This window comes from Callorhinus ursinus, unplaced genomic scaffold (genome assembly GCF_003265705.2).
Source record: "Callorhinus ursinus isolate GAN/ISIS: 27379988/994484 unplaced genomic scaffold, GSC_fseal_2.0 scaffold1, whole genome shotgun sequence".
In the NCBI taxonomy this organism is placed as follows: Eukaryota; Metazoa; Chordata; class Mammalia; order Carnivora; family Otariidae; genus Callorhinus; species Callorhinus ursinus.
In genome coordinates, this window is record NW_027397063.1 from 136,964,441 (window position 1) to 136,975,128 (window position 10,688).

At 44.8% G+C, this 10,688-nt stretch overlaps 1 protein-coding gene across 3 annotated transcripts in view; it reads left to right on the forward strand.

The window, feature by feature from the left end:
• Nucleotides 1-10,688, forward strand: part of CMTM7 (CKLF like MARVEL transmembrane domain containing 7) — a 55,148-nt gene that overhangs the window by 41,362 nt on the left and 3,098 nt on the right. Inside the window, exons 2-4 of one of the 3 annotated variants that reach the window (XM_025883439.2) lie at nucleotides 1,894-2,067; nucleotides 8,323-8,421; nucleotides 10,518-10,681. In XM_025883439.2, coding sequence (XP_025739224.1) covers nucleotides 1,894-2,067; nucleotides 8,323-8,421; nucleotides 10,518-10,681 — 437 coding nt within the window. The remainder of the gene's footprint in view (nucleotides 1-1,893; nucleotides 2,068-8,322; nucleotides 8,422-10,517; nucleotides 10,682-10,688) is intronic. The other 2 variants (XM_025883444.2, XM_025883450.2) reach the window with 2 other exon arrangements.

Here is a 10,688-nt window from a genome sequence, read left to right on the forward strand (position 1 = left end):
AGTACTGGGTGAAGCAAAGCACCCCCCCTCACAGCTTTAAAACAACCTCAAGGCATGAATCATTATATTACCAAGGCTGGCTGGCTTGAGAGGAACCGAAAAAATGAAAATACTCACGTTGCTCATTAGCAAAGGGGAATACGCAAATGTTGAGGGTCCCGTTGTGTCCGAGCCCCGCTGCTGTTTGGGTTTGGCAGGCAGAGCGCTTCTCTTGCACGCGCCTTCATCTTCATGCCAGATTCTCTTCTCACCCTTGCGCCTGGTGTGAGGAGTTGGCCAGAGTGGAATGAGGGGCTTGAGAAAACAGAGCGTGTTTCACACTGACCCTTTTAACCAGTGTTCAATCCTTTTTGTGATTTAATGCTTGTTATAGACTCACATTTTCTTTTTTTTTTAAGATTTTATTTTATTTTTTTGAGGGAGAGAGAGAAAGAATGAGCAGGGTGAGGGACAGAGGGAGAAGCAGACTCCCCACTGAGGAGGGAGCCAGAGGCGGGGCTCAATCCTGGGACCTGGAATCATGACCTGAGCTGAAGGCAGACACTTAACCGGGGCACCCCTGGACTCACATCTTCTACAGCAGGTTTCTCCATGATAGCACAATAGTCTCGGCCACACTTGAAACCAGATGGTTCTTTGTTGTGGGGTTTTCCTGTACATTGTGGGGTGTTCAGTGGCACCCCGGCCTCTACCCACTCAATGCCTGCAGCAGCCTCCCATAGTGGTGACAACCAAACTAGACATTGCCAAGTGTCCCATAGGACACAAAATCTCTCTCTCTCTCTCTCTCTCTCTCTCTCTCTCTCACACACACACACACACACACACACACAGCCTTTGTTCACTGTTCTACAGGAAAGAAGCAGTAAAAAAATCATTTTTGTCCTGAATTAGTTGTACTTTTAAAATAGATCCTAAGGTTTTCCATACATTTAATGCCTGTGTGTTAGTGGTTTATTTCCTATGTGGGGTAAATAAGATTTTATTCTTTTTGAATGGCCTTCACAAAAACTCAGAATCTTCTCTCTCCTCTTCCGATCTGCTCTCCCGTGGGATTCATATGTTGCCAATAATTTACCAGATCTGTTAATTCATTAATAGGTCATTAATTTATTAATCCTGCACATTCATTCATTTGCAACATTATACTTGGTGAGCTCTCACCACATGCCCGGTGGTGAGCAAGCGCCGCCTTGAATAACCAGGATTCCTTTCTGTTTCATAACATATCCACCTTCCTCAGCTTGCCTCTGAGGAGGGCTTACATTCTTGGAAGGCAAAACTGCATCTGACATGGAGCAACAGGTCCTAGGAGTCAGACAGACTCGGGTTTTGAATCCCACCTCCACTGCTTATGAGCTGGGTAGCCTTGGAACCATTACTGAACCAGTGTACCTCAGTTTCCCAATGTGAACATGGGGGTGATGCCCTCTCCATGGCAGCTTTCTGTGAAGTCTCAAGGAAATCATGTACATCAGGCATCAGTAAATGGTACCTTACTGTCCATCCGCCAGCCGGTAAGTCGTGACATAGGAGCCGCCGTCTTTGTGGGTCCAAAACGGCCAAATAGTGGCAACTTCCTACAGTTCAACCTAATAGGTAAATAAATGGAATGATTCTGCTTGGTTATTTTCCTGCATTCCCACCCTCTCTCTGAGGAGGCATCCCACTGGCACAACAGAGCGCACTTCAGAGGATAAACCCACTTGGCTGCAGCAACAGCTCACGTGTGTCTTAAAAGCTTGCACTCTGGGAACTGGCACTTTCCCAACCTTGCAGCCAGTTTGTGAGGAGATCACCAGAATTGCAGCAATTTCTCCGTGTGCTGAGGTTGTTTGTTCCCTGGGCGTCCGTTGTGGGCTGGTCTGTGACACGTCTGCATTTCTGTTCCAGGTCACGCTGCTGATCGCCTTCATCTGCGTCAGGAGTTCTGTGTGGATCAGCTACAGTGCCTACAGCTACTTTGAAGTGGTCACCATTTGCAACTTGATAATGATCCTCGCCTTTTATCTGGTGCACCTCTTCCGCCTCTACCGCTTGCTCACCTGCATCAGCTGGCCACTGTCGGTAAGGGGGTGGCCCAGGGCCCCGAGACCTGACAGACTCCGTCCCATCTGCCCCTCCCCCACAGCCCCCCCTCCTCCATCACCTCTTCCTGCTGCAGCCCTGAACTTCTCACTGTCTGGTGGGCATCTCAGCCCATGTCCCGCTGGTTTCTAAAGCTCACCTTCCAGGGGCGCCTGGGGGGCTCAGTTGGTTAAGCGTCTGCTTTCGGCTCAGGTCATGAGCCCAGGGTCCTGGGATCGAGCCCCGCATCGGCTCCCTGCTCCACGGGAAGCCTGCTTCTCCCTCTCCCTCTGCTGCTCCCCTTGGCTGTGTTCTCCTGCTCTCTCTGTCAAACAAATAAATAAAATCTTAAAAAAAAAACCCAACTCACCTTCCAGTGACAAGAAAGCTGTGTGTGTGTTTTCTCCAGGGACAGAAAAGGGGCCGACTCTGTGTGTGAGGTAGGAGGAGGAAGCTGATAAAGGCGATGGGTGTTTATACTGTTGTGATAAGATTTGTCAGCTAAAAGGGACTGGGGGAGTCTGAGGAAAGATTCCAGAAGTTTCCAGGATTTTTTTTCTTCCCACTATATTATTATTTAAATAGCTTGATTGACATACAGTTCACATGCCATACAATTGCCCACTTAAAGTGTTCAATTCAACAGATTTTTTTATAGTCCCAGAGTTGTGCAAGCATCACCACAGTCGATTTTAGAACATTTTCCTCGCCTCAAAAAGAAACCCCATCCCCTTTCGCTATCACCTCCCACCTCTCATCTTCTCCAGCCTGAAAGCAACCGTGAATCTACTTGCTGTCTTGTGAATTTTCCTATTCTGGACATTTCCTGTAGGTGGAATCATATGCGTGGTCTTCTGTGACTGGCTTCTTTCACTTAGCAGAGTGTTTTCATGGTTTATCTATGTCGTAGCGTGGGTCAGTACTTCATTTTTTTAATAGCCAGGTCCATTGAAAGGATAGACCACATCTTGTTTATTCGCTTATTGGATGGACATTTGGGTTGTTTCCACCTTTTGGGTATTATGAAGCAGTACGAATAATGCTGCTATGAACATTCGCGTACAAGTTTTTGGTGTGGACATGTTTTCATTTTGCTTGGGAACATACCTGAGAGTGGAGTTGCGGGGTCCCATGGTAACTATGTCTCATTGTTTGAAGAACGGCCAGACTTTATTCCACACTGGCTGCCCCAGTTGACATTCCCATGGGCAGTGTATGAGGGTTCCAGTGTCTCCATAGCCTTCTCAACACTCATTATTTTCTGACTTTCTGAATTCAGTCACGATAGCGAGTGTGGAGGGGTATCTCATGGTTCTGATTTGCATTTCTCTGATGACTATTGATGTCAGTCATCTTTTGATGAGCTTTTTGGCCATTTGAGTATTTTCTTCAGAGAAAAGTCTGTACAGATCCTTTGCCCATTTTTGGATTAGGTTGTCATTTTATTACTCAATTCTCAATTCTCCTTTGTATATTTTAGTGTCCTTAACCTTGCTGAACCCATTTTAGATCTAACAGATCATTAATGGATTCCTCAGAGTCCTTTGTATATTTTAGTATATTTTAGTTACAAGTCCCTTACCAGATAAATGATTGGCAGATATTTTCTCCCATTCTTTTGGTTGTTTTTCATTTTCTTGATAGTGTCCGTTAAAGCACAAGTTTTTAATTTCAATGTGCTCTAATTTAATTACTTTTCTTTTTTTGGTATAAAAAAAATGTTTGTTTGGTGTTTTGTTTTGTTTTGTTTTGTTTTGGTATAAAATCTAAAAGGCATTGCCAAATCCAAGAGCATGAAGGTTTGCCTCTATGTTTTCTTCTAAGGAGTTTCATACTTTTAGCTCTTACGTTTAGGTACTCAGTCTATTTTGAATTAATTTTTGTGTCTAGCGTGAAGTAAGGATTCAACTTCATTCTTTTGCAGGTAAATATCCAGTTGTCCCAGCACCATCTGGTGGGAAGACCATTCTTTCCCCCATTGAATTGACTTGTCATCCTTGCTGAAAATTAGTTGACTGTAAACACATGGATTTACATCTGGCCTCTCAATTGCATTGATCTTACCCCACTGTCTTGATTGCTATAGATATGTAACCAGTTTTGAAATTAGGAATTATGAATCTTCCCATTTTTTTTCAGGATTGTTTTGGATTTTTGCAATTTCATATGAATTTTAGAATCAGCTTTTTAGTTTCTATGAAAAAGTCAGCTGGGATTCTAATACAAACCATTGAATCTATAGATCGATTTGGAGAATATTGCTATTTTAACAATATTAAATCCTGTGACCTAAGAACATGGAAGGTTTTCCCATTTATTTAGATCTTTAATTTCTTTCAACAGTGCTTTGTAGTTTTCAGAGGGTAAGCTTTGCGCTTTTTGGAGGGCGGAGCTTAAATTTGTTCCTAGGTATCTTACTCTTTTTGATGACATCCCAAATGTAATTATTTTCTTAATTTCGTTTTGGGATTGTTCATTGCAAGTGGACAGAAATACAAGAGATTTTTGTATATTGATCTTGTGTCCTTAACCTTGCTGAACTCATTTTAGATCTAACAGATCGTTAATGGATTCCTTAGGATTTTCTATACAAGATAATGCCATCTATGAATAGAGGTAGTTTTATATTCCCCTCCAATCTGAATGCCTTTTATTTCATTTTCTTATCTCACTGCAAGAAATTAGTTGAATATTGAAGTGGCAAGACCACACATCATTATCTTGTTCCTGATCTTAGGAGGAAAGCATTCCATCTTTCATCATTAAATATGATGTTATGGATTTTTTAGATGCCATTTATCAGATTGAAGAAGTTAACTTCCAGTCCTACTTTGTTGAGTGTTTTTATCATGAAAAGGTATCAGATTTTGTCAAATGCTTTTTCTTTGTTGAGATAATCATGTTTGTTTTCCCCTTAATATTCTGTTAATATGGTGTATCACATTGATTTTCATATGTGAAACTAACATTTGCATCCCTGGGATAATTTCTGTTTGGTCATGATACATAATTCAGTTTATGTGTAGCTGGATTTGGTTTGCTAGTATATTGTTGAGGATTTTTATATTTGTATTCATAAGAGATATTGGTCTGTAGTTTTCTTGTGATGTCTTTGGTTTTGTTATCAGGGTAATACTGGTCTCATGGAGTGATTTGGGAAGTGTTACCACCTCTTATATTTTTTAGAAGAGTTTGTGAAGAACTGGTATTAATTCTTCTTTAAATGTTTGGTAGAATTTTGCAACGAAGGCATCTGAGCCTGGGTTTTTCTTGTGGGTAATTTATTATTATTATTAATTCAAACTTGACTTGTTATAGATCTATTCAGATTGTTTATTTCTGCCCAAGTCATTTTCAGTGGTGTGTCCTTAGAGGAATATGTCTATTTCATCTAAGTTTTCTAATTTACTAGTATATAGTTGTTCATAGTATTCCCTTAAAATCCTTTTACTTCTGTAAGATCCATAGTGATGTCCCCTCCTTCGTTTCTAGTTTACTAGTATATAGTTGTTCATAGTATTCCCTTAAAATCCTTTTACTTCTGTAAGATCCATAGTGATGTCCCCTCCTTCATTTCTAATTCTGGTCATTTGAATCTCGTCATCTTCTCTCTTTTTTTTCTTGATCAGTCTAGCTAAAGGTTTGGCTATTTTGTTGATCTTTTCAAAGAACCAGTATTGGTGTCACTATTTTCCCTATTGTTCTTCTGTTCCCTATATCATAGTTTCTGCTTCAATCTTTCTTTCCTTCTTTCTCCTTGCTTTAGGTTTAGTTTGTTCTTTTTCCAGTGTCTTAAGGTGAAGATTAGGTTATTAATTTGAAACCTTTCTTCCTTTTTAATGTTAGGTATGTATAGCTATAAATTTCTTTCTGAGCACTGCTTTAGTTGCATCCCATAATTTTAGTATATTATATCATCATCTTCATTCATCTCCGGGTACTTTCTAATTTCCCTTGTGATTTTGCATTTGATTGACCCAGTAGTTAGGAATGTGTTAATTTCTATGTATTTGTGGGTTTCCCAAAATTCTTTCTGCTATTGCTTTCTAATTTCATTCTGTTGTAGCTGAAGAACATACTTCATATGATTTCAGTCCTTCACATTTATTGAGGTTTGTTTTATGGCTTAGCATATAGTGTCTCCTGGGGAATATTTTGTGTGCATTTGAGAAGAATGTATATTCTGTTGTTGGGTAGAGTGTCTTATACATGTCTGTTAGGTCTAGTTGTCTTATAGCATTGAGTCTTCTATTTCCTTGTTGGTCTTCTCCCTAGTTGTTCTACACATTATTGAAAGTGGGGTATTGAAGTCTCCAACTAGTATTTTTGGATTACCCATTTTTTGCTTCATGTATTTTGTTGCTTTGTTATTAGGTGCATACGTGTTTGTAATTATTCTGTCTTCCTGATAGATTGCCGTTTTTGTCATTGTAAAATGTCCCTCTTTGGTAACATTTTTGTTTTAAAATCCATTTCACCTGATACTAGTATAACCACTCCAGCTTTCTTTTGGTTGCTGTTTGAATGACCTGTCTTTTCCTTCTTTCTGCTGTCAATCTATCCGTATCTTTGAGCATAAAGTGTTTCTCCAATAGACAGCATGTAGTTGGATTTTCTTTTTCTTTAAGTAGGCTCCACGCCCAGTTGGATCCCAACATGGGGCTTGAACTCATGACTCTGAGATCAAGACCCGAGCTGAGACAATTAACCCAACTGAGCCACCCAGACACCCCTGTATCTTTTTTTTTTTTAATCCAGTCTGACAACCTCTGGATTGTTTAATTATTCACATTTAATGTTATTACCTGCTGTGTTATTTTGAGAGACATTTCTTTTGTGTTCCTAAGGTAAAGACCCCCTTTCAAAGTTATGGCACCTTTCTGCTTCTTTTGAGAGCAAGGTCCTCTGGTAGTGATGCTGATACTGAAACACTCTGAGGAGAGAGAAAGGTTGGGGGCAGGGATGGGGGTGGGTGGAGAGGGGAGTGCATGTTGGGGGGTAACCTCAGCCCCACATTTTTGATGGGGTACTGTCGAGGCACTTTCCATCTGGGACTCTCTCAAGTCGGTTTCCTCGACCCCATGTCTTACTCCTCTTTCTTCATGGGTGAGCACCTCGGAGGTAGGGAACCCTTAAGCTACCGATCCGCTCTTCAGTCAACATCTCTGTGGTCTACCTTCTGACATTCCTTTCTAGTCGCTAAAGGAGAAACTGGGGCCTTTGATTTCGCACGGCTTTCAGAGGAGCTGCAGGTTAAAAGTGGAATGCTTTTCCAGAATTTAATAGGTGCCTGCCCTTATGGGCAGGACTTCACGGAGGACTAATTTCTGAGTCCTCGTGGAAGACAACTGAAAATGAATACACTCTGGATCCTCTCGTGGCCCTAAGCCCCAGTTCTCCTCTGATCTGGTGTTTAATGGGGAGGAAGAAGGAAGAAGGTGGAAGCCTTACCCTGCTCCTGAATGACAGAGGTTCAGCCTCATTCAGGGCCTGCAGAGAGGGCATTTTAAGCCCGGAGGGTGAATGGGGTGCAGATGGACGGAAGCAGAGGTGGAATCTGCCCTGCTAGCAAACTCCTCAGCAATGTGGCCTGAGGGCACACTCCCAGACAGCAGAGAGAAGACGAAATGAGGACAAAGCGAGGAGGCTTATTAGGAGCCAGAAAGTCAGCTCCCCCCGCCCCCAATAAGCACTTCACAGAAGGCTGCTGACCTCACCCTGGGCTGTGACTCCAGATCTGAGGGGGCCAGCGCCTCCAGACTGCACCTAAAACTGTTCACAGAGTGGGCAGGCACTCCAGGCAGCCACCAAAGCTAGCACGTTGTTAGCCCAGAACTTTCTGTGAAGCAGAAGTGAGAGGTACACATCTCTTGAAGGGGCTTTGCTTCTCAGAGCTGGAGCTTCCTTTAAACTCTGCGAGTTGTGGGAAGCTGTTGGCTGGAGGTCCGGGTGCTGTCTACAGATCGCTCTCAGGAGGGGAGCAGTCCTTAGTGGGTATCTCTCCTCACATGACAAGTGTCCTTTCTCCCTGTCACCTCTCTGGCTGCCTGCCCGGCTCCTTTTCTGTTTTGCGGGGCCTCATCCTGGCCGGCCTCCTGCAGCTGCTGCCTATGAGCGAACTGCTCTGTCAGGATGTCATGAGGAGAAGACGAGGTGCCACTCCCTCCCCTCTGTTCCTGTCTTCTGTGCCCAGTTGCCTCTGAGAACCAGGAGTGGACCTCCCGACCCACAGCTTTGCTTTGTTTTTGTCCCCAGGAACTTCTGCACTATTTAATCGCTACCCTGCTCCTCCTAATCGCCTCCATTGTGGCAGCCTCCAAGAGTTACAGCCAGAGCGGACTGGTAGCTGGAGCGGTGAGGACAGTCTCGGGGAACCTTCACGAATGAGTTCACTTCTAGCGCATTTTATTCCTGATGGGCAGCGAGGGGATTGTTTCCGGGGCCCTTCCTTTCCCAGAAAAGCACCCATCAGAACCCACCCGGATCCAGCCAACAGCAGCCTCCAAAGAGCCGGGTCCACAACAGAGGGTCTCAGCAGGTGGATGGTCAGGGTTCCTGGCACACTCAGATGGCCCCAGCGGCCCAGCCCTCCCTCAGACAGCCACTCCTCACATCAGGGGGCCAGTCGGTCTTAATGCACATGCCCGTTCGGGCCATTCGTTGGTGGCTGCCTCAGAGCTATGCAAAGATCCTGAGGCCTCTTTGGGGCCCAGGAAAAGAGCATGTGATCAGTTAGTGATACCTGCCATGAGCGGTAGCTCTGCTGGTCCTGATTTGTAACAGTATTCAGGCCGGGAAACAACACTGCTAGACCTTGCAAAGGTGAAAATTAATCCATCTGATAGCCTGAATAGAAGGATGGAAATGTATAAAAATATAGTGCTGTGGGAGCTGTGTTTACCACACATATGCAAATATATATACATGGGTGTGTTCACGTGTATGTATTTATTTTTAAAAGACACAGATTCCTGCCATCTGACTTCTGATTTAGCTAATTGGTTACAGTTTGGTGGCAATACCGATTTGCCTCACTGATGAGCAGATGAAATTTTTTAAACGAGGGTTTTTGTTTTGTTTTGTTTTGTATTTTTAGTGAGAGGGAGAGAGAAGCAAGTGGGTGCGAGGGCAAGGGAGGGGCAGAGGGAGAGAGAATCTTAAGCGGGTTCCGTGTCGGCACGGGGCTCCATCTCATGACCCTGAGATCATGACCTGAGCCACAATCAAGAATCAGACGCTTAATTGACTGAGCCACCCAAGCACCTCAATTTTTAAAATGAGTTTTAAGAAAAGCTCTATGAGACAGTCACTCTTTCATTTATATGTTAGCAAAATTGTCCAGACTTTGGGCTAGGAGTGGGTTAATGCCTGGAATTCCACCGAGGGGTGGGGTCTGTCCTCCAAAGGTGGGCACGGGGCAACCAAGCCTTTGAACACTCATGGGCTTAAATGCCTCCCCCTGCAGTTCCCAAGCAGAGGGGTGGGCACCACCTATAGCTTACCACCCGCCTGACTACAGGCAGGCTGGTGAGGGAGACACAGAGGAAACCGGTGCCCATTGTGTTTCGGGACCACATGGAGAGGTTCTCCCTGGGTTTTATGATTCAGGTTGCACATAACCATGTTTCTTAGCCCCGGAATCCCAATAAGCCCCATTTATCATACACCATCTTGGTGCCTAGGACCAAGCCTCGGCCATGGGGGGGTCCAGAGGAAACAAAAAGATACAGTCCTTGCTTATGAGAAAATGGTCATCCAGTTAGGAGTCAAGGCCAAGGCCCATGAAACAATTAGCAAACAAGGCTCTTCATCCAGAAGAGCACTATGTAGCAATATAATAAACTGTTCAATTATGCAGTGCAGACAGTAGGAGACCGGGATGGTATCTAATGTGCTAATTGTGCAGAACAGACAATGAGGGGCCAGGACAGGCTCCAACAGGCTAATTATGCGGTGCAGACAATCGGGGCAAAAGGAGCCAAGGAAAGGGGCCTGGGGGAGGGGAAGGCGGATGTGGCCTGTGGGGGCAGCCTCTTCTGTAAACCAGCAGCCAGGCTCGAAAAGCAAACCAAACCCTTGGAGACCGTGCCCTTTGTCTGGCTGCTCCCGGGCTGTGCCTACTGCACGTCAGCCCGTGGCCACGTCGCCAACCGGAGGCCATTTGCAAGTCCAGGAACATCTGGGCAAAAATCGAGCAGGGCTCTGGAGCCAGATTCCTAGGGCGCACATCCCATGTCCGGCCCTCGCTGGCTCGTGGCCCTGGGCAAACGAGCTGACTTGCTGTCCCTCCGTGTCTTTAGCTGCCAGATGAGGGAGACAGGAGGTAAGAGCAGCACCCACCTGGCAGTGGGGTGGGAGTTGAAGGGACCAGCACACCTAATGGGCTTAGAACCCGGGCGGGCACATAGTCGGTGGTCAGTAAGTTATAGCTCCTGCGTTGCTGTTCACAGGTCAGGAACTGGCTTCAGGCTTCCAAGTGCCAGACAGACACCAGAGTGTGTGCTTGCTTCTCTCTGGACCATCGGATGAGCCCCACCCGAGGCCCTTTTCCTCCCTGGCCGCCCTGTTCCTCATCTTTAAATGAAGCTGGACGGGGCTGGGTCAGCTTTCCTAGGTCAGCG